The 24,011-nt window shown below is 46.5% G+C and overlaps 1 protein-coding gene across 1 annotated transcript in view; it reads right to left on the bottom strand.

The window, feature by feature from the left end:
- LOC119423051 (nascent polypeptide-associated complex subunit alpha, muscle-specific form) overlaps positions 1-21,985 on the bottom strand; it is a 34,466-nt gene extending 12,481 nt beyond the window's left edge. Inside the window, exons 1-9 of the mRNA XM_037690460.1 lie at positions 21,047-21,985; positions 20,573-20,722; positions 17,629-17,950; positions 14,854-15,048; positions 12,894-13,073; positions 12,006-12,164; positions 2,296-2,337; positions 1,260-1,372; positions 665-1,012 (exon numbers count right to left, since the gene is read on the bottom strand). Of these exons, the coding sequence (XP_037546388.1) occupies positions 665-1,012; positions 1,260-1,372; positions 2,296-2,337; positions 12,006-12,164; positions 12,894-13,073; positions 14,854-15,048; positions 17,629-17,950; positions 20,573-20,722; positions 21,047-21,985 (2,448 nt within the window). The remainder of the gene's footprint in view (positions 1-664; positions 1,013-1,259; positions 1,373-2,295; positions 2,338-12,005; positions 12,165-12,893; positions 13,074-14,853; positions 15,049-17,628; positions 17,951-20,572; positions 20,723-21,046) is intronic.
- Positions 21,986-24,011: the final 2,026 nt, after the last annotated feature.

Raw genomic sequence — 24,011 nt, 5'->3', positions numbered from 1 at the left:
AGAGAACGCAGAGACCAAAGACCGGTGAACGCAGAGACCAGAGAACGATGAACGCAGAGACCAGAGAACGGTGAACGCAGAGACCAAAGACCGGTGAATGCAGAGATCAAAGACCGGTGAACACAGAGACCAAAGAACGGTGAACGCAGAGACCAAAGAACGGTGAACGCAGAGACCAGAGAACGCAGAGACCAGAGACCGGTGAACGCAGAGACCAAAGACCGGTGAACGCAGACCCGTGAAGAAGTCCGTTTACATTGCAGTAGAAAGTTACAAACAACCATTTTTACACTTTTTTTGTTTCTGAATCATCTCAAGACTCAAAACTTGACATTTTGTGACCCATAGCTGGACCCCGACCCAAAGGTTGAGAACCACTAGAGGAACCGTAGAGAGAAAACAAATGTAACATTATCTCACTTTTAACTGACCGCAGTTCTGTTCAAAGGTTCTGACCCAGAACTCCTGATCCAGTCTTCATTTTCTGTCAATGACCCAGACGGTCCTGTTCTGTGGTTCTGGATCAGCAGTTCTGCAGATGTACAGGTCTTTCAGAGTCTATTTTTGGACTTTAGCGGATTTTCTTTCAGCTTCGGTCCAGTTCTTGTACCAGCCCATTTCCAAAGTAATGTTTAAAGAACCGGACCGAACCGGTGTGGAGTACCTGAGTGAGGAGATGCTGGACCACAGTAGCCAGAGCCTCCACCTTCTGGTTCCCCTGGACCAGGAGCCTCCTCAGCTGGACCAAGGCCTGATTCTTCTTCTCCACTTGCTCTTTGTTCTGGTTTTGTTTGGCTGGAACCGGCTCCTCCAAAGATGCAGTCCTGCCTGCTCCGGGTCGGGAAGCATTCTGAGGACGGAGCCCGGTTCTAGGGCTGGATCGTGACCCAGTTCTAGCCTTGAACCTAGAACCGGCAGGTCCACTGGGCCCGGATGTTGTGCTGGCAGCATCGGGGGCTGGAACTGTGGGAGCTGCTGTCGCTGGGCTGCTGGTGTTCAGAACCTCTGGACCCTGATTGAAACAAGACAGAACAGCTGAGTTTGACATAACAGTTCTGTTGGTTCAGTTCTCAGATGGACCCAAACAGAACAGAACCGCACACAGTTCATATCTGAAGCAGAAAAACAAAACATAAATTCTGTTTGTATTTAAAATTTGTGTTTGAAGACTTTCCACCATCAGCTTCCGCTCAGCTCTGGTTCTATAGAAGTTCTGCTGATTGAAGCCTAATTTTAAACCCCAATGGAACGGGACGTACCAGTTCAGCCGGCTGAAGCTGCTGGTTCTGCTGGTTTCCCGCTGTGCTCTGGGAGCTGGTTCTGCTGGTGCTGCTGGGCCGGGGCGGACCCTCTCTGGGCTTGTTCTTGTCCACTGAAAGAGAGCGGCGACCCGTTAGCGTCCGAGCTGCAGGAATAGCATTCAGCATGACGCCTCTGACCCAAACATCAGAGCGACAACAGGATCAGAACCGTCTGATCCAGTAAAACACGCCCTTCAGTGTCACAGATGCATCATGGGAAAGTGAGGGGATAATGGATGGTTGGACCCTGGTGGACATTAAGGATCCATTAGCTGCAGGAGGACCCATTAGAGGTCAGAACTCCAGCGGTTCTGTTCGCTCTCCACTCAGACTCATGGAAACAAAAGCCTCTGACCCGGCTTAGATCCGATTACTGATCCGATATCGATCACTAGAGTTTCTGATATTTTTCTGGTCATTGATCATCGTTTCTGCGTCAGGAGGAGAATCAGCTGTTTGTGCTTCCAGTTGTGAGAAAAAACAAAAAACACAACAGATTATAAACATTAAAATATGTAATAATTATCATATTGATAATTAATAATAATAATAATTAATATTCAGTAATAATTTGATCAATATTTCATAAATTTTGCTGAAATGTTTGTTGTATTTTGAGCCTTTAAAGTCTCAGAGGCCTGTTTTAGTTCTTTTAATTCAACTTTTTTAAATCCACTGAATTAAAGTGTCTGATCGTCCCCTCGGTGTCTTCAGACCGAGTCCAGGTCCAGTTCTGCTGAGCAGAACCGTCTGGTGGTTTGTCTGAAGCAGAACACCGCAAACGGATCTGTCCAGTTCTGCTCCAGATACTGGTCTTCTGTTGGACACTTTGGAGACCCGGCTCCTTTTTCTGGTTTCTACTCGTTTAGTTTTCTCAAACGTATTTTATGATAAACATTAACACATATTTTATGATAAAGATTATTTAAATGTATTTTGGAGCAGGTGTGTCCTGTGGAAAGGTGTGGTGCTGAGAGCAGGTGGTGGTCTGTACCTGAAGTCTGCCAGGCAGAAAGGCAGAGCTGCTGAGCCCAGACTGAGACAGAAACCACACGGTTAGTGTGCAAGTTGCACAATGGACATACAAAGACACACACTTCCTGTGTCGTCATGAGGACCTGCGTCAGGCCGTGTGAATACGTGGCGACTTTGGTGAAGATGGCGGCGGTGAGGTCTGAATGATTCAGAGATTTTAAAGCAGCTGGAGATGATTTTGAATCGACCGAATGAAGCATCGGAAGCAGATCCGCCAGGTGTTCACCACGGCCTGAGGGGGCGGGATTAACTCAGCTGGAGGGTCAGCAGGTAAAGCTGAGAGGAGTCAAACTACAAGGAGTCAAACAACAAGGAATCAAACTACGAGGACTCAAACTACGAGAAGTAAAACTACGACGACTCAAAGTACGAGGACTCAAAGTATGAGGAGTCAAACTGTGAGGAGTCAAACAGCAAGGAGTCAAACTACAAGAAGTAAAACTATGATGACTCAAAGTACGAGGACTCAAAGTATGAGGAGTCAAACTGAGAAATAAAACTGATGACTCAAACTACGAGGATTCAAACTACGAGGACTCAAACTGCAAGGAGTCAAACAGCGAGGAGTCAAACTACAAGGAGTCAAACTACGAGAAGTAAAACTATGACGACTCAAAGTACAAAGACTCAAAGTATGAGGAGACAAGCTGAAAGGAGTCAAACTGTGAGAAATAAAACTGAGGACTCAAACTACGAGGATTCAAACTGTGATATATCAAATCAAACTACTACTATAATCATATCCAACTAAAACAACTGCAAACGTTTTGTTCTTCAAATGTAACCCCTTATCACAAGAAGAAAACCCATCCGTATGCAGACGACACTCTGCTTTATTTTTCTAATGAGGTAAAGAAATTAAATGCATCCAGTAATTATTTTCTACTTTTGACATTCAGACAAATCTAAAATTTTATTTTTGGATCTCACATGACTCGTCTGTTTGATGTAGAACAGAACCAGCAACGCCGGGTGTTCATTCAGTTTGATTTGGTTTCAGACAGTTTTCAGTTCACCGACCCTCCCATAGAAAAAAAAATTACAAAAAATAAAAATCATCACGTGTGTCGACCAGGAACAGGGAGCTCTGAGTTTTAGCAGCGGAGCGTCGTATGACAGACGCGAACTTCACTAAAAACTCACCAACATCCAACAGAACCGGTGGTACCATCAGAACGACCTGAGGCTTACATTTTACTCTGTGTTTTGGCCTGAAGGGCTGCCGTGTGCTGCCCTGCCGCTTTTGGCTCTCCATAAAGACAGGAATCACCATGGCAACCACATTCTCTACAAAATAAGAGTCCATTTCCACAACAGCTCAGATTATTACTAAAGGAAGTCCTAACTTCCTGTTGGACTTTAGAGAAGGAAGCTGATGGATGATGGAGCAACAGAGCCTTCAACATTCTGCAGAAATGTTCTTGTTCTCTCACGTCTCAGTGTTGTTGTTCAATTGTTTTTGTTTGTTTGTTTACACTCTTCTGTGAGGCTTGAAACTAAATTAATCAACTGTGCGACACGTGAAATACACGAGGCCCTTCCTGTTTTTGACAACGTTTTGTGCAACCAGCCAGTTCAGTTTGTTCTCCTACCAAACAGCCTGGAGTCGGATTATTCCCACGCCACTGAACGCATCACTGAGCAGAATCAAAACATCAGATCCCAGCGTGTTGTCAGTCTTTATTTAATCAGATTTAACACGGACCTCCCACAAATCCTCTGAGAAGAAACCGTACAGCAGCAGAGAGGCGTGAGATTACTGTGCTGCCACGTGGCGCTGACAGATTAAACCTTACACCGTAATCCAGATTAGAGCTGGATGTGTGTTTACAGGACGGGGAAAGTGTGCCAGCAGAGGATGTAAACCAGCAACCTTCACCTGATGGAGTCAGGAAATCTTTGATCCAAATCAAACCGTAATAAATCACTGTGAAAATTAAGCGTGGACGCTGATTGGCTGCTGAGATTAAAGCAGCTGAAACTAAAGTTTACAGCTAAAAAAGGAAACAAAGCAACAAGAGCTGAAAGTAGCTCAGGTCGCAGTGAAAGCTGCTCTGACTCACAACTGCTGAGAGCATCGTCTCACCCACCTGTTACCATGGAAACAGGCGTGCAGAGCGCTCATACGTGCGCTCCGTGACCCTTCGGCATTGAGCGCCAGCGTTTCCCTTCAACAACTTCCTCTCCGTCCTCGTTTCTCTCCTCCAGAGCGAGGACGTAAAGAAAAGCAGAAAAGAAAAAGATTTCCAGAAAACGAGAGAAACGAAGAACAAAACGTCAGATTTCCGTTTCCTGAGGAGTCGGACGTTTGTTGCTCTAAACCCTCAGAGTTAAAGATTTATTCTGTTTTGTTCTTTTAGTGGATCTTCACCTCCTGATGTTCTGCTGCCAGACAGAACTTCCTGTTCCTGACCCAAGGTTCTGATGGTTCTGATTAGTGAACAGGTGATGATGTTTTTACTCCGTCACCTTCAGATAAACTTGTAAGAAGAGGCTAAAGCAGGATTTAAACCTCTGAACTGAGAAGCAGACGTGTCTACAACGTTTATACTCGTGGCTAAAATAGAAATGATTTATCTCCACAAAGAACATCTTCACCTAGTTCTGCAGTCATTAAAGAATCTTCACGTTCAGTCCTTCAGCTGGATTATAAATCAATAACAAAACTCATCTGCCCACATCTGGAGGAACAGCTGAAGCTCTGCAGCCTGATTGGTCGACCTCAGCCGAAGCTCCGCAGCCTGATTGGTCGACCTCAGCCGAAGCTCCGCAGCCTGATTGGTCGGCCTCAGCCGAAGCTCTGCTGCATGTTGACTGAAGCCTCTAACCTACATTTCAGCTGAGGCCAGTAGGTCTGCAGCTTTCCAGGCCAGATAACTCGGAGCAGCAGAACACGTGCCGCTGAGCTCGGCTGGATGAACTTTCAGAGGGAGCGTCTCGCCAGCTGCTGCTGGATGTTCACCACAGAACCACAGCGAGCCAAAAACACACCGAGGAGCCGGATTTACTGAGGATTTAAAGCCGAGCAGGAGATTTGATAATTTGTGACAGTTTAATCTAGAGACGCACGTGGAAGATTCAGAGCAATCCTTGTTGGAAAACAGAGAAACGTCCAGAACTGGATCAAGATTTTCTCATTTAGCTTCTGACAAAAACGTTTTAGAGATGAAAAGCCTAAAATGATTGAAGGAACGCATGTCGCCCGCCAGCTTTGAGACACGATGGAGGCACACTTTACCCATTACCCAGCATGCTCCAGCTGTGCTCCAGCTGTGGTGCACACTTTAATGTTTTTAGGCAGAAATTCTCTCCTGTGAATGATTTTTAACGATAAAGGTTATTCAGAAGGTCGTTAAAAACATGATTATTTCTGTTAAGCCATCATTGTTTTATTGTATTCAATTAAAAATACATAAATAAATAAATCCTGTGTTTGTTATTAGCTGCCATGATTTCTACTAAAACCCCAAACGGACCAAAGTTTACAATGATCTGTCACCTTTTAAATTTCTTTGTTTTACCGCATTGAATCATAAATGCAATAAAAAGAACCCAGAAACAAACAAAAAAAAGTTATTTTATTTTATTTTTTTAATGAAGTGGGATGGACCGCAGTCCTCCAATTGAATAGCCCTGCACTAAACGGTTCTGAGCATTTATTAATTTTACAGGAAGAGGCAGCAGGAGGTTCTGACGGGTTTGGGTCTCACTGAGCTCAGTTCTGACAAACACTTGTTCTTTCCACAAACTCCAAAATCTAAATCCAGGAGGACAGATCTGAGCGGACTCTGATTTTAAAACGAGGCGGCGCCGTGGATCCTGAGACGCTGGACTCCTTTAGACCCCATGGATCCTAAGACCCGTGAATACGTCTAACCCGGCTACAGAGGAGTCTTGGTTTCTGTGTGAGGAGTCACGTGATCACAGCCGGCAGCCATGTTTCATGATTCATCATCACACAACGGCTGAGGCACTCGTGCAGAAAGATCAAATGTTGATTTTTAAAATTCAGCCCGACTGAACCGAGTGTTTGGAGCAGAGGGTTTTCGTGCACGGCTCGAGCTCGCGTCACGCCACATAACTAAACTGTACTCTTGGCCGTCCGCGTTTCTGACTTCATCTCAAGGGTGCCGAGATCAAATCCAGCTGACCCCTTTAGACGTGAAGGTTTGGACCGGTTTATAGTTTTTAAATATTTATCATCCGTCAGTTTTTGGAGCTTTCTGTCGCTCCTGCAGAGGTCAAAGTTCATCGGAGACACCTGAAACGACGCTTTGACAGAAAATCTGCTGCAGAAAGTTGACAACTTGTCCTCCGTTTGAGCGACAGGACTGCGCCTCAGACTCATGCGAGGAAGACGAGGAGGTTTGGAGCCTCCAGCACGACAGTCAGAAACCACTTTTACCGTTTTAACAGCCAGAAAAAGGTCAAAGACTGGGAGGAAGGTGAGGAGTTCTTATATGAAAATCTGACGCACAAAGCTCAGGCGGGGCTCATCCGGACACACCCGTATTAAAACCATATTTAACAGGACTCGAACCACCGGACCGCTGATAAATTGCGTTTCTGGGCGTGGCAGCTTCAGCCCCTCCCTGCCATGTGTGTCTACAATGGGGAAGGAAGAGAGTTGTTTCTGTTTCAGGCCTTCATCCCGAGCACCAGGAGGAAGAGGAGGATGCTGGGTAATAGAACCTCTGAGGTCGGAGATGAAGGTCTGAAACGTCATGACGGGTGGAAGGAGGAAGATCCAGACCTGCGTGAAACACCACCGTGTTTTTCCTGCATCCCGGCAGCAGCTGAAGGTTTCGGAACAGTCCTTTGGCCGTCAGCTTCACGTGGAAGTTGGACAGAGACAGCCTGGGAGACCACAGCATCGTCTCCGTCTGTCCTCGCGTCCTCCCGAGAGACGCTCTCAAACGCACACCGGTCCAGATGTTTTCTCCAAATCAGAGTTTTCTGCTCCTCGAAGAACTCCAACCGAAGGAAAACCCAAACTTCAGATGATTTCACGCGTTTCTTGTTAAAACTAAAAGATTTCTGCTCTATCTTTTAAATCCACAAAAAATACTTTGAATATAAAATTAAAATCTAGAGGTTTTTTTTAATTCACAGGAACGACGCGGTGAGGAGGAAAAAAGGTTTCAGTTTAAAAGACGAAATCTTTGCTCGGGTTCAGCGACTCAAACGGGAAATTTAAAAAAAAACAAGCAGACAAAAGAGGAGCGAGTTAATCCTCCATCGTCGGAGCGACGAGCTCGTCGGTCGTCACGACAACAAGACCAGGAAAATGGCGCCAAAAGCAGCAGTCGTCCTCGCTGCCGCTGCTCAGGTGGACAAACATCCAACGAGAAAAAACTCAGGAGGAGCTCTCAGTCGAGTGTGTGTGTGTGTGTGTGTGTGTGAGGATGCAGGGAGCACAGAAGAAGAGCCTGTGAGGAGGATGAGGATGATGAAGATGAGGAAGATGCAGCAGCGACGTTTCCAAGCACCACGGAGGAGACGTCAGCAAACGTTCACACACAAAGGAGGATTCACACACTCCCTCGGCCGCTGCTCTGACACCCAGAGGAGGAGGGGGCATCTGAATAATCTCCCTCTGCTGCTGCTGCTGCTGCTCCTCCTCCTCCTCCTCCTCCTCCTCCTCCTCCTCCTCCTCCTCAGCTTCCCTCGTTCGAAAAGAGCTGCAGATAAATCACAGCGATGAGATGAAAGGACGACAACGAATGACTGAACACACACACGCTCCTCGTCACCTGTCAGCAGCAGGTGGATCACTGAACAGAGAATGAAGTAAACCTAAATGTTTTTGATTAAAAATACTCAAGTGCAGAAGAACAGAGGGAGGATCCTGGAGGGTGGAGGGAGACGTTTCCTCCACTGCCAGGAGCAAGGGAGGAGCCAGGGGGTGGCCACTGGTGGCCTTGTCCCCGATAGATAAATATTGAGCCTCCTCAAACATTTGAGGAAACTATAAGTATAAGTTGTTTTTTTTTTTTTTTTGTTTTTTTTTTGTTTTTTTTTTGGTTTTGTTACCTTTTTCCTTTTAGCCATCCTATTTTTTAAAAAAAAAAAAAAAAAAAAAAAAAAAAAACTGTAGTATGAGTTTTTATAACTGCTTATTGTTGTTGCTGTTGTCCATTGTTGTCATCTTTCTTTGTTGAAATCAGGTCTCTCTTGTAAATGAGTCCTCGAGGCTCAATGGGATTTACCTGTATAAATAAAGGTTGATTGATATACTTTTAAGCAGAATAAAAACTAGAAAAATAGTTTCCTCAATGGTGGCAGCCATCTTGGATTTGGATGTGGTAACCCAGTGTTCAAAGGTCATTTAGGACTAGCCCCGCACCAAAAAGGAAATTCCTTGTAAAAGAGATTGATGATCTCAATGGATTTCTCCCTGGTAAAATAAAATAATTAAAAATAACTAAATAAAAAAAATATATATATTTTTTTTAATTCAATTTCCCCTTTTCGCTCCTTTAAAATTCAAACTGAGTTAACAGACCTGAGCGTCCCGTGTTCGATTTAGATTTCAGCTCTGAGAAACGACGATCGACGCTCGGACAGCCGCCTGCAGCAGCTTCACGTGTGACGGGAAATAAGACGACGGGACGAGGACATTCTGGGAGACTCTGTCCAACGTTCAGACCGAGACCACCTGCATTAGGGGCCATACGGGTCCGATGCATGGGCAGTACCTGAAGGCGGGGCCTTGGCGCTCTGACCCTGGCTTACCAACGCTGGCTCTTGGGACATGTGACCTCTCTGGTGGGGAAGGAGCTTGAGCTTGTGCCTGAGGTTGAGAGGTACCAAGTTGGGCTCACCTCGACGCACAGCATGGACTCTGGAACCGATCTCCTTCAGAAGGGCTGAACCTTATTCCACTCTGTTGCCCCCCCGACTTGGTGCCTGTGTGTTGGGAGTTTTCCCCAGTAGATGAGAGGGTGGCTTCCCTTCGCATTCGGGTGAGGGACGGGCTCTGATGGTTGTTGTGTGCCCATCCAGTCTACATGTGTTTTGTGGACTTGAAGAAGGCATTCCACCGTGTTCCTCGAGGTACACTGTGGGGGTGCTATGCGAGTAGTGGGCCGGAGGTCCAATGCTACGGGTAATTCAGTCCAGATACAAACGGTTCAATAGTTTGGTTCACTTTGTCAGAAGATAGTCAGACCCCTTCAGGATGGGAGTTGGACTCCACATCTCCAAATCTGAGACCATGGTCCTCAGTCAGAGGGTGGATCGTCTTCTCTGGGCTCGGGGTGAGGTTCTGCCTCAGGTGGAGGACTTCAAGTATCTCTAGTTTTGTTCAGAAAGATCAATGCAGCTTCTGCAGTACTGCAGAATCTGTGCCGCTTCTTTGTAGTGAAGAGAGCTGAGCTGTAAGGAGAAGCTATCCGTTTACTGGTCAGTCTATGTTCCTACCCTCACCTGTGGTCCTGAACTCTGAATAGAGGCTGAAATAACCAGATCCTGGATCCAGGAGGTCTATTTGAGCCTTCTCTACAGGGCATCTGGGCTCTCCCTTAGAGATAGGGGTGAGAAGTTCAGTTCTCCAGGAGAGGCTCAGAGTAGAACCGCTGCTCCTCCACATCCAGGAGACAGCTGAGGTGGTTCAGGCATCTGGTTAGGATGGACTCTGGACGCCTCCATAGGGAGGTGTTCTGGACAGGTCCACCTGGAAGGAGAAGACCCAGGACACTCTGGAGGGACCGTCTCTCAGCTGGTCTGGGAGCACCTTGGAGTCCTCCCAGAAGAGCAGGAAATATGGGAGGGAATAAAGAACTCTGGTGAACGTTTTGAGACATTTTGGCGACTTCCTGTTGAGTGTCGTTCTGTCAGTCGCAGCTCAAAGCGACACGGAGTTCACGCAGAGAGCAGCAGCAAAAAGACCGTCAAGTTTCAACATGCTGGACTGCTAAACATTATTTACTTTAAATTTAAAAAAAACCGTTGAATTAAAATTAACAACCGATCTGGTTCCAGATGAGACTTCATTTGGACGCAGATCCAGACCACGGTCCATCATTTGGAAACCCCAGGACTACAGTTGTGTAGGAACTGCAAGTCCTCAGAAAATCCACAGATTTCAGATTTCATGGCCATTTCTGGGCTCCAAATGGCCTCGAAACACACAAACACAGAAACTGACCCTCTGAAGAGCGTTTTCCTCAAAGTTTTCAGCTGCTCAGCGTCGCCCCCACATGGCGGCACCGCGCAACTCCTCCTGAGAGTTTTACATAAACTGCTTCTGTTCGAGCTCCTGCAGAAAATGAAACGCGTCAGGAGAAATATGAAGTTCAGACTTCAAACAGCAGAAGAAGACCAGACACAGAAAGTTCTGGGTAATTAATCCAGAACCTTCTGGGTCAAACGGCTTCAACAAAGACCTGATTCAATGGGAACACCAAGAACCTCAGAAAACCACAGAGAGCTCCGACTGAAACCGCGGACGCCTGAGGGCTGCTGGTGTCACCGCCACACCACCGCGTCCGACACGTGTGTGTTCAACATGTGTGTGAAGGAGTACTGGTTCCATACAGAGGACAGGCAGGCGGGCGCCCCGATCCAGACTAGAGAACCCAGATGGAGGGGTAGAAAACCACAACCAGAGTCGGACTCACAAGAACCGGTTCAGAGAACCAGCATCTGTTCTCCTGACTTCCTACTTAAAACTGAAACTGATGAAATCTGGAATAAAGTCATAAATTTAAAAAGCATTGAGGTGACTTTATCTCAACAACATGAGACAAGAATAAATTCATGTTGGAATAAAATAAAATAAAATATGAAAGTAGCTTCTATAAATCTGAGTGATTTGATTTAATGTTTAAATAAATAAAATATAGAAATGTTGAAGATCACTGCAGCTCAACAACCTACTTTTACTAAATCCAACAGGAATCTGGGACTTATTTACCAAAACATAAAATCTGAGCTTTGACAGAACTCTTATTTTGAAAGAAGATTTAAGTTTAATTTTGAAAGTTCAGAGTAATGCCTCTTTCTGTTTGTTTTAAGTGTTTTTAACTTAAATTCTGGAATAGCTTTTATTCATTTTCACTTAACTTTAAAGTTATAATCAGGCCAAAACCGACTGAATTATAAAAAGGACAAAAACAACAACAACGATTCACTGATATCAAATCTGCTGAGTCACTGGTTGTCATGGTGATTCCCAACTTTTATGGTGAGCAGAAGGGGGAGGGGCAGCACATTATAAGGCAGGCAGAACTACGTAGTAAAAAGTAAGCCTGAGACAAACAGTCTGTGTCTGAAGACTAGAAGTCAAATTAATAAACCTGTGAGCAGCAGAAGGTTCTGATGGTACCACAGGTTCTGTTTGATGGTTCTACAGGGTTTGACGGAGGTGATATGACGTTCACTTCCTGTTTGGAGGAAAAAACGCTGACCCAGTATCTGCTGAGTCACATCATGGCTGGTTGTCATGTTGATTCCCGCCTTTTATATCAGAACCGTCATAAAAGGTATTTTTAACTCTGAAGCAGCAACAGCTGCTCCCGCTGATGTAAAAAACTTTAGACTGAAGTGAACAAATAAAACCCCATCAGAGTCCAGAGAGTAAAGTTAAACGGATGTTTTAGTGACAGAAGACAGAAACCTCCTTCAGAGGGACTCCCTGATGATGTTTTTATCACCCGTCAGGTTTACCTGAGCTGTTCAGTCGGCTGTTTCTGGTTGAGCCTTGTCTCTGCAGTGGAACGGTCTGCTTCGATAAACCCGGTCCGGCTCCAGACGATGCCTTCGCAGATTGTTGATTGACAGCTGCCTTTGATGTGATGTGGCTGGAGATGGTCGGAGACTTCAGGCCTGCAGAACCAGCGCAGGAAACAAACACCATCACTTCCTGTTTGTCTTCACTCACCGCTCAGAAAACTTTCAAACCTCAGTAAGTCCCAGGCGTCAGGCCAAGTCGCCCTGAAATCTGCTGAGTCATAGTTCAGGTGGTTTCAGGCGTCAGGCCAAGTCGCCCTGAAATCTGCTGAGTCATAGTTCAGGTGGTTTCAGGCGTTACGCCGAGTCACTCTGAAATCTGCTGTCATTAAGGTAAACCAGTCAAAAGTAGACGTTGGTTTGATTCTGACGAGTCCTGAGTGTTTCACATCTGCAGGAGCGGTTCCGTTTATTCATCCCGCCCCTCAGGACCACATGTTCTACCCAGAACCTGACCCAGTCAGGATCCAAACATCTGTCTCCTTCAGAGTCCAGGTCTGTAAACGCGACCTGCAGTCAGAATCATGACATCAGCAGGAGCTAAATCCCTGATGACTTATTCACATCTGGAGTCAGATTTGATAAAAACCCGTCAGAGGATCGTCATGGCAGCATCTGCAGATGTTCTTCTGGATCAGTGGTTCTCAAAGTTTGGGTCGGGGCTTTCAGAAACAATGTTTAAAAAACAGTTGTAGATGAAAACGGATTAAAACAACAGTTCTAGAGATTAGTCCTGCATGTTAAACGATTACAATGATCGTTTCATCAGCATCTAAACCAGCTGATGGCACCAGAACCAGAGACTCTGTGGACCTGACGGGTCACCTGCAGCAGATGTCCTGGCCTGCAGGGACGGAGCCCGGCTCCTCACAGCCGGAGGCCTCGGAGCGGGACGGGAGTCACTGCTGCAGGTGGCTGGGGGGTCACAGCTGCGGGGTCTGATGGTGCTCGAGTCTCTGCTGGGACGCTCATCGGGCTTCAGCTCTGTCGGAGCTACAGGACCAGCTGCAGGAGGGACGAAGACAGAGACATGTCAATCCTGAGAGCAGACATTCAGATGTAAGCCTTAATCTCATTAATCTGACGACAGCAAACAAGCGTTTCCATTTTGCACACGCCGAAGCTTTGAACAAACTTACACGCTGTTACGTTTTCAGATGACTCTCAGCTACAACCAGGCTAAAGTTTAGCTCATTATCTGTGAAACCGAGCTTTAGCCTTTTGGCACTTCCTAAAGTGGGTTAGCGGACAACTTGAACCAGGTCGACTCGGTCACAGACGCAGTAGTTTGATCAAATTCTGGTTCATTAGATATTTTGCTAACAGACACACACTGGCACAGGCAGTTACATAACCACCCATCTTTCATGGTGATTACAGATGATATTACTTCAGCTGTGGAAACAGGCGAGCTCAGCTGTAATCTGGTCACCATGACAACAGAGGATGAGAGCTTCGGACCGAGGAGTGACAGTGAGGCGTTTGGAGCTGCAAACACTTAAAACAACAAAATAACTTGAAACTAAAGATCTTCACGTCTAATTCACAAGAGAACATTTCAGACAGCTGATCCACCCTGAAGGTCAGACCGTGCAGTGACTCTACAGGCCTCAGTCAGCAGGTCAAAGGTCGTGGCCTCTCCTCTCTAAAAACAACATGGCAGATCGACTTAGATTCATCTGAAGAAACCAAAATACTTCTGGACCAGAACCAGACCAGAAGATAGATGATTACCCAGAATGCACTGCAGCAGACAGCTCCTCCCAGCTGTCAGTACGGTGGTTGTGGTTTTGGCTCCTGTCAGTCACTGAGTGGACCAAAACTTCTCCTGAACCAGGAGAGAGACTGATGGAAGTCCTACAGAAAACCACCGAGGGTTCTGCTGCTGGAGGAGCTCCTGGATCTGGACTGGAACCAGTTTTTTCACAGTTTGATTCAGGTTTCAGGACAAATTAAGTTACTTTGATCTGAAGCTGAATTTATTTAAATTGAAACAATTAAAGAACGATGAGTTAATATTCTGACATGAGTAAAGTAAAACTGCAACAACACTGAACACATGACCTGAAGTGACCTTTGACCTTTGAAACTTCCAGCTTCTGTCCGTGAGGCTGACACTTTGTCCAGTTTTAAGACTGGACTTAAGTCTTTCCTTTTTGCTAAATCCTACAGTTAGGGTTGGCTTGGGTTTCCTGAGATTTCCCTTAGTTATGCTGCTATAGGCTGAGACTGCTGGAGGACAAACTGACCACATCGTTTCACTCTGCTACTGTCTTTATTTACTCTGCTCAACCTGTTTTGTATTTGTGATTATTTTTCTATCCTCAACATGTGTTTTTTTGTCTTTCAGATACACCTGGACCTACAATTCTGTGTTCGTCTGTCTCTCCTTCCTATCCTCTCAAACCAGCCGGTCAAAGCAGATGGCCGCTTGTCCTGAGCCTGGTTCTGCTGGAGGTGTCTTCCTGTTAAAAGGGAGTTTTTCCTTTCCACTGTTGCCACTGTTCTTGCTCAGGATGGGAGACTGCGATGAAGTGAAGATTCAACGTGTCTGCTACTTCCTTAGAGAACTTTACTAATTGTCTTTTCTATGTATGAGAATGTTCCTGTAAAGTGCCCCGAGACAACTTTGTTGTGAATTGGCGCTTTATAAATAAACTGAATTGAATTGATCTCTGCGCAGGACAACTGCTGAGGACAGAGTCACCGTCCTGATCGTCCTGAACACTCCATCCAGCAGGAGACAGGAAGTGACGTCATCAGGGAGAGGTAAACAACAACAAACCTTTGCTGGCTGTGTCGTTCTCGTTGCTTCCTGGAGACGAGGTGCTCGGGCTCACAGGTGAAGCTTTAACAGGAAGTCTGGAGCCGGCAGGTCGTCCTGCTGACGCCTGATTGGCTGACGCTTTGGGAACGGACGCCGTTGGGCTCTGGACGCCGGCGGAGGGTCGTTCTGCGTTGGTGCGGGGTTTGAAGACACCTGGGACAGGAGGAAGTGAAACTGGTAAAATATTTGTATTTTATGAATAAATAGAAGACTTGTGATAAAAGTGACCAGCTGTGGTTCTGCTGCATGTCTGGAAGCAGAATCTGAAGAACATGAAGAACATAAAGAACAGAAGAACAAAGAACCTGAAGAACTCTGGTCTTTGTCTCAGTTCAGGGATTCCCTCTGAACGTCTTCACTCAGAAGCGTGACAGGAAGAACTGAAGGTTTTATGTTTTATTGTTTTTATCCCGTCATGCAGCGAAGAAGAGGAAATACCATCAGTCTGTCCGTCCATGAATGTTGAGATCTTAAAAATTAAACAATAAAATTAATTAAAAATTCCAACCTGCATCTAAGAAAGGTATGACGGTAGAAATGGTCACGATTATTGCAACAGAAAAGTTATCACGCTGGGACAGACGGGATATTTCCAAATAAATCAAGCTTGAAACTAACCAAGAGTTTCTGGTTTGTTTGGTTTCACACAGTGAGGTGGGCTGAGGTCAAAGGTTAATTACTGGAAACGGTTTTTATTTAAACGATGGAAGCAGAACTTTGAAGATTTGAGTCTGATGTTAAACAAAAACGTGACGCTGCACTCAGACCCATGGTCTCTGTGGACCGAGTCACACATCTGTCCAAAACCCAAGACGAGCAGAACCTGAGACTCCTCCTCTTTCTCCTCCTGCTGCTCCTCCTCACCAGTACAATAAACAGTGAATATGAAGGCTTGAAGTTTTAAAAAGACGTAAAGTTTAACTATTGGAGTGATTTTTATTTTTTAACTTTATCTAAAAATGAGAAAATCTAAAAGAACAGAGACTGACTGTAACATTTGTTTTAGTTTAATCGCAATTTCTCTTAAACTGAACAATTATTACAGATCCTGAATTAATAAAGAACGACCTGAACCTCTAGAATCTTCTCTGAACAGAAACTGCTCATTAAATCAAATTATGTCACATTTTTTAGCTCTAAAGTATAAAAACTGTTTATTGTTCTTTACTGCTGTGCTGTAATCTACGGTGGCCCTGAGGGACAAAACACTCAGCATCACGCAAAACCAAAGATAAGACAAAAACTACAACATTCAACAAGACAACACTTCAACACAAATACAAATACATGAAAGAGAAAAACTTCAGGAAAAAAAAAAAGATTAAAGAAAAAGGAACAAAACTTAAAGACAGCTGACATTAAGAATATTTACTGTCCTCTCAGGGCCACCGTACACATGGAAACCTTCAAACAAACTTTCTCTGGAGTTTAAACACACACACACACAGCAGGAAACATCTGGCTGTGTTTGTTAGGGGGACCAGCAGCTGGATCGTGTTTCCTCACAGATCAGACTGAAGGTGCGAGTTAAACAACAACAAACAGTTTGGACACACGTCCCTCTGGTTGTCCTCTGGTGTCAAACCTCAGAGACTCAGCTGTCTTCGAGGACCTCGTCTTCTGCAGGGACAGAGGATTTGTCACCAGGACTATGTCAAACCACATTCTGCCCACAGACTGGCGAAGGGCAGGGGACGGGTTCTGGACAGGTTCTAGAGAATCACAGTCAACACTGTGTGGGAAGAACTGGTTCCAGTCCTGATCCAGAACCTCCAACAGCAGCAGAACCCTCAGTGGTTCTCTGTAGGACTTCATCAGTCTCTCTCCTGGTTCTGGAGGAGTTCTGGTCAACTCCTCTTTTCATCACTGAGGGTTCTGCTGAGCACTCTGAAGATCCACCGCAGCATCTCATTCAGGTTCAGGTTCTGTTCTTTCTGACCCGTTCTGTTCTGGATCAGGGTCCTGTTGGACGCAGTTTGATCCAAGCTTCAGCTGTTGGACTCCAGAACCCTTTGGTCTACAGGGGAGTTCTGGTCCACTCAGTGAACGGCAGGAGTCCAAACCATCAGCCCTCCACCACCGCGCTGACAGCTGGGAGGAGCCGTTTACTGCAGTGCATTCTGGGTAAACATCTGTCCTCTGGTCTGGTTCTAATGTTTTGTTTCTGTTTGACGAATAACGACTCGGTGGTACCTGCTGCGTCCCCCTGAGACCGGACCTGGATCATTTAGAACCTGATGAGGTCCAGATCAGTTCAGAATCTGTTCTGATGCTTAGGATAAAAATCTGTAAGTCTGAAAATAAATAAATAAATCACAGAAACTCATTGAAGGACGTCTCTGAGGTCAGAAGGCGTCCAGTTGTCCCAGAATCATCGTACAAGAGGACAGACTGGCTTCTGTCCCCCAGAATGTGACCTTTGAGGACAAAGACCGGCTTCAACCCACAGGCTGACCCACAATATGACCCGCTGCAGCTGCAGAACCCTGCAGGCCCGACCCGCAGCAGAGAGGAGAGCTTTACCGACAGACATGACAGGAAGTGCCTGAACAGAAAACCACAGAAGAAGAAACTCCACTTCCTCTGCAGCCAGACACAAACTTCACTAACGGATCACGCCTGTCAGGGTGGAAAACACAGCAGAGGGTTCTGAGGTGGGTGTGGGGGGACCACCTTCTGGACCAGACACACGCACACACACACACACACACACAGAGCTGTGCGTTGACTCACCCTGGTTCTGGTTCTGGTCCCGTCTCGTTCTGGTTTCTTCAGCAGAACTCTGTGCAGCTCCTCCCTCTGGTTCTGGAGGTCCGGTCCTGGGTCCTGGAGGAAACCTGGAGGTCCGGTCCTGCTGCCTGGCCCCAGGTCCGATCCTGGATGAGGCTCTCTGCAGGAGGAGCTGGTGTTTAGTGACAGGGTCCCAGCCGAAGGGCCGGAGCTCGGAGCTGCGCAGCGACACCATGGCCTGAGCCCCGATCCGAGTCAGAACCAGAACGAGGGAGGAGAGGAAAAAGTGAGGGGGGAGGAGAAGGGAGGGCTGGAGGAGGTAGGACTAAGGGGGAGGAGAAAACAAAGGAGGGAAAACTGGGAGTGTGCTGCCGCCTCAAGAAAAGAGAAAAAGTTTTTTTACGGAACATTCCCCTCGAGAGACCTGGTTCTGAGCAGTCCTCCCCCAGACCTCCTCCCCCCTCTATAAATACATGAGGGGGGTTTGTGGACCGAGGTCTGGTTTGTGTCTCTCAGGCGTGAGTCACTCTGCACGGACTCGTTCTCAGACTTTTGTTCAAAAACTAAAAGACATTTTTGTGGGACAGAGCCTCAGGTTACAACCGGACCCATAAGTCCAGGTCCAGCTGTCTGTCATGAGTCTGCAGTGGCCAGTAATGTATAAGCCTCTCTCAGTGTGTCTGTTAGCAAAATATCTTATGAACCACATGATAGATTTCAATGAAGACCCCAGGAAGTAATAATCGATCATCTACAACTTTGGTGTCAGCTGGTTCAAGATGGCTGCCGTGGTTTAATAAGCACAAAAATAGCCGTTACTCCGCCGACTCCACCAACACCGAGCAGAGATTTGAAGTGGTAGTAGCCGAGAGTCATCCTTATTAGCACCCAATAATCAAGCGAGACCTCCCAACGCCACAACAGACGCTTGTTATTTCCACGTTTTGACCAAAAACAGATTCAGCTCCGTAGTTTCTGAACATCAAACGGTTTTGAACGCTGCCGTGAACGAAGCGGGCGAAACTCGTTCCTTCATTTCCTCCCAACGATCCAAACACTCCTGGAATCTGGTCAAGTGGTTTGGATCTACGGTTCCTCAGGTCTGGGTGAAAACATCTTACGGTCGATTGAGTCTGCAGGTCTTCGATTCGTTTTCCTGCTTCGTCAAAGATTTTTAGATTCTGTTCATCTAACGAGGAAAGTTTTTATTCTTCTTCTCCAACGACCGTTTCCTTAAACTGGGAGAATGTGTCAAATGAAGCGTTTAAGGAGTGAAAAAGACCTCCAGAAAGTCTCTGGAGATCTGTTGATCCGGATCACTTTGAGTACCGTAGAGTCTGATCACTGGGAGAAAGTAGAAAGAACTGAGGGCCGGATCAGAACTGGATCAGGACCTGACGGGTTAATGGCGCTGCTCCGTCGTTCTGGTTCAAAGCCCTGAGGCGGCCTATGAGGGAATGCGCTGGGGCAGGTCTGAAAGCTGGATTTTTAAAAAACATACCAGAGACGAAACACGCTTCTGAACCACTCCCTCATTTCAAATTGTGCACACCTCAGGCTTGAGTTTCTAACTGTGACGCTGGAAAAGTTCACCGATTTACTCCAGTCTACAGACGAAGGTTAATAAAGTCCAAACAGACCACAGGTCAGAGGTCAGCGTCCTCACACTGCCACCGGTGGGGCAGTTTCCTCTCCTTCAGCCATTCAACAGACTCAGTAAGAGACGCTTGTCCTCTGCAGTTTGTTCAAACTTTCAAACAACCTATTTGGTCCGTAACTTCTGAAGATTGTTCCTGCTGATTTATAAAGCTAAAACATCTCCGGCAAACATCAAAGCTGACAAAATGGTTCATGATCAAAATTTATTTTAAGAGAAAATTAAAAGATCCCGTAGAGAAGCAGCAGCATGAATCAGGGTTTTACAAAGACTACTTGTACACATACAAGAAGGGAACAAAAGTGTTCCAGCAAAATTTGATCTTTACCCGTTTTGCTGAAGTTCTAGGTTCACCGGGGTCATGCTCCCTGACGTAAGCTTCAAGGTGGGCTAGGGTTAGTATCTAGTATCTTCACGACTGTTGGCCTCTAGGTCCACCGGAGTCGGACTTCCACCAGTGTTGGAGTCTAGGTCCACCGGGGTTGGACTTCCGCCGGGGTTGGACTTCCGCCGGGGTTGGACTCTAGGTCCGCCAGTGTTGGACTCTAGGTCCGCCAGTGTTGGACTCTAGGTCCGCCAGTGTTGGGCCCTAGGTCCGCAAGAGTTGGGCCCTAGGTCCGCAAGAGTTGGGCCCTAGGTCCGCAAGAGTTGGACCCTAGGTCCGCAAGAGTTGGACCCTAGGTCCGCAAGAGTTGGAGTCTAGGTTTGTGTTAGGGAACTTTTGGTCAAAGGTTATGGATGTTTTTAACTACTATGGCTTAGAATGTTAACTCTGACCATGAATCATATGTTTAGGTTAGTAGAAAGCTGAATGAGGAGCTGGGTGAGGCGGCTGAGTGCAGGTGTCCCTTTAAGGATGCCTCCTAGTCTGCGAGTTCATCAGAACTGACAGGAGTATAAAAACAAGCTGTGCACACAGATCATGGCAGATTCTCGTGATTGTGGAACCTGTCCTCAAAATCTGACCTTGCAAGTAAATACCAGTTAAAAATCCTCTCCTGCCATCGAGTGTGGTCCTTTTATTTAAATAAGTTGAGAGAGTATTTTTCTCCAACAGTTCACAACAGTTGGACTCTAGGTTAGCAAGAGTTAGCTTTAGATTTGCATGAGATATTGTGTAGGTTTGTTAATGTTGGCTTTTAAGTTTGTACCCAAAATATTTGGCCATCATAAGATTATCATTATAAATCATCATATCATATGACAATATATATATAGTCTATAATGATATTAATCATTATATTATCATCATTACAAGACCTTAGACATGGTGTTCATGCAGGTTCTCACCCAGACAGGACTTTGTGGTTTCTGCTCAGATGGTCTCATCATTGAAGCCTTTCTCCTTTGCTCCTCTTCATCTGGTGCAGTTCCTTCACTGGGACGTTTTGCCTCCACGCCATCAGGCACATCCTGGTCATCCTTCAGGGTTCCTCCTCCCTTAGACCCATGAGAGCGAACTGAAACAGTTCTACTAACTGCTACTTTTTTACCATCAGGGCCATCAGGGTTAGATGGTGCCACCGTCATGTATCTGGACTTTAGATTTAGATTCAGATTCTTTCCTCTGCTGGATTTTAAGACGACTGCCATTTTGACCGGACCTGCAGGTGGTTTCCGATTCACGCTACCATCCTCCTTCCTGGGAACGGGTGTCTTTCCTCCAACGGGAGCTGGTTTGTTCTGCTGAGAAGAAAACAGAGTTTAAATGTTACAGGGTGTTTGAGGAGCTTCTGATGAAAATCTTCAACAGAACTCCAGTACCTGACGAGGAGTTTTAGATGGAGACCTGTTGGTCCCTGACCCAGTTTTATTCCTCATGGGTTTAACGTCCAGTTTGGGAACTTTCTTTGATTCCAGGTTGAATGTTTTCACACAGACCGGTTCAGTTTTTGCTGCTGTTTGGGTTCCATGCGTTTCTGGTTCCTCAGCAGGAGGTGGAGGAGGCAGAGGAGGAGGAGTAGATGTGACTGGACTGTTGGATGGAGAAGATGACCTGAGAACCTCTTGTGAACCAGGAGGAGCATCCACAGGAGAGCAGATTTGCAGTTCTTCAGGCCCCGGCTGTGGACCCTCATATTCAGCTCCTCTCAGAGCGGTGGGCTCGTGTTTCTTAAGCTCCGCCCCCTCAGCAGACCCACCTGGATTTACCTGTCTGAACGTTACACACATTTCAGAGCTCACAGAGAGGAACAGAGCCTCCTCACCATCATCATCAGGAATCTCTGTGGCGTCAGAGTCTGGGGTGGGGGAGCCACACCCCCTCCCGCTGCTTTCATCCTCACTGTTGCCACGGCAACCACTGTTTGTGTTCAAGGACAGCGTGACGTCGTCACTCCACGTGTTGGCATCCAGGTAAACCGACACAGAGTTGTCACTGGACTTAGTGTTTCCCACTGGAACATCTTCATCTTCATCATCAAGCCCCACCCCCTCCGGTTGCCATGTGGAGAGCACCACGTCCACAGTCTTCTCCGTTTTCATCACCGAGGTCATGAAGGTGGCCTCCAGCAGGTTGTAGTCCAGCGGGCCCCCGCTCAGACTCTGCAGAGACTCCGGAGAGGACTCCCCCAGGCAGGACGAGGACGAAGACGAGGAGGAGGAGGAGATGGGGAAAGCGTTCCCATTGTGGTCTCCAGAGCGATGAAGAGGAAGCTTCATGCTCCTCACAGAGAAACTCTTGTTTGGGTCACAAACACTCATCTCTGCGTCCGGAGGTCAGAACTTCTTCGTCTTTAAGCTAAAGAAAATTTAAAGTTTATAATCTTCAATCCTTTTTATTCCAGGTCCAACAGAACCTCCTAACCGTTCTCCATGGAGAAGTTCTGCCTGTTCTTCACATCAGTCAGCTGACTGAGCAGAAAGGATTCCTGGACTGGTTTCAGGGATCCTCAGGGTGACGGCTCCTCAGGGTGAAGGCTCCTCAGGGTGAAGGCTCCTCAGGGTGAAGGCTCTACGTCTTCAGGCTTCAGAAGATAAAAAAATGCCTCACAGGCTGCAGGAAGAAGAAAAAAATCATCCAGTATGAGTTCAAAAACAGCAGAACTTTTTTACACAATGTAACAATCTATGTCCAAACCACCGTCCCTCCTCTGGACATGTCCAAACCACCGTCCCTCCTCTGGACATGTCCAAACCATCTCAGTCTGGCCTCTTTATCTCCCAGTTGTTCAACCTGTGCTGTACCTCTGATGATCTCATTCCTAAGCTCATCCATCCTTGTCACTCCGAAGGAGAACCTCAACATCTTCATTTCTGACACTTCCAGTTTTGTTTGTCTTTTTGTCCACGTCTCTGTCTCCAGACCAAACAACATGCAGTGGTGCTTTAAAGTTTGTGAACTCTTTATAATTTTCTATATTTCTGTATAAATTTGACCCCAAACATCTTCAGATTTTTACTCAAGTCCTAAAAGTAAAGAGAACCCAGTTAAACAAATGAGACAAAAATATCACACTTGGTTATTTATTTATTTATTTATTGTGGAAAATGGTCCAATGTTACATATCTGTGAGATGGAAAAGTATGTGACCTTTGCTTTCAGTACCTGGTGTGACACCCCTGTCCAGAAACAAAACAGAACAGAGCTGGTCCAGTGTTCAGAGATACAACCTGAACACTGGACCAGCTCTTTACCCTCACTAGGGTCCTCGAGGGGTCATCGAAGTTTGCCCATCCAGTCTACATGTGTTTTGTGGACTTGGAGAAGGCTTTAGACCGTGTTCCTTGAGTGACACTGTGGAAGATGCTCCGCGAGTATGGAATTGGGGTCCCGGTGCTACGGGCTGCTCCGTCTCTATACAATTGGTGTGAGAGTTTGGTTCATATTGCCAGTAGTAAGTCGGACCCCTTCAGGGTGGGAGTTGGTCTCCACCAGGGCTGCACTGATTCTGTTCATAACTTTAATGGGCAGAATTTCTTGGTGCAGCCAGGGGGCAGAGCGATTCCGGTTCTTTGATCTCAGGATTCCATCTCTGATGTGGTCCTGTTGGCATCATCGTGCCGTGATCTTCAGCTCTCACTGGAGCGGTTCACAGTCAAGTAAGCAACTGGGATGAAGAGGAGCACCTCCAAATCCGAGGCCATGGTCCTCAGTCGGAAAAGGGTGGATTGCTCTCTTCAGGTTGATGGTGAGGTTCTGCCTCAAGTGGAAGAGTTCAAGTATCTCGGGGGTTTGTCCACAAGTGAGACAAGAATGGAGCGTGAGATTGACAGACGGAGTGGTACAGCGTCTGCAGTATTGTGGACTCTGTGCCAGTCCGTTGTGGTGAAGAAGGAGCTGAGCTGTAAGGAGAAGCTCAGTCCCAGTCAGTCTACCTTCCTACCCTCACTTATGGTCACGAATCCTGGGTAGTGACCGAAAAAACAAGATCACGGATACACGCGGTTGAAATGAGGATGCAGGATAGCTGGACTCTCTATTAGAGATAGGGTGAGAAGTTCAGTTATCAAGGAGAGACTCAGAGTAGAACCGCTGCTCCTCCACATCGAAAGAAACTAGTTGAGGTGGTTCGAGCAACAGGAAAGGATGGACCCTTGCTAGGGAGGTACTTGGGGCATGGCCGACTGGGAGGAGATCCCGGGAAAGACCCAGGACACGCTGGAGAGTCTCTCAGCTGGTCTGGGACAGCTTGGGGTCCTCCCAGAAGAGCTGGAAGAGGTGGCTGTGGAAAGAGAAGTCTGGACCTCGCTGCTCAGGCTGCTGCTCCCGCAACCTGACTTCATTACT

This window comes from Nematolebias whitei, chromosome 16 (genome assembly GCF_014905685.2).
Source record: "Nematolebias whitei isolate Nwh7 chromosome 16, NemWhi1, whole genome shotgun sequence".
NCBI lineage: Eukaryota > Metazoa > Chordata > Actinopteri > Cyprinodontiformes > Rivulidae > Nematolebias > Nematolebias whitei.
Note: the sequence above shows the minus strand (reverse complement) of the source record. Positions and strands in the feature narration are given on the sequence as shown.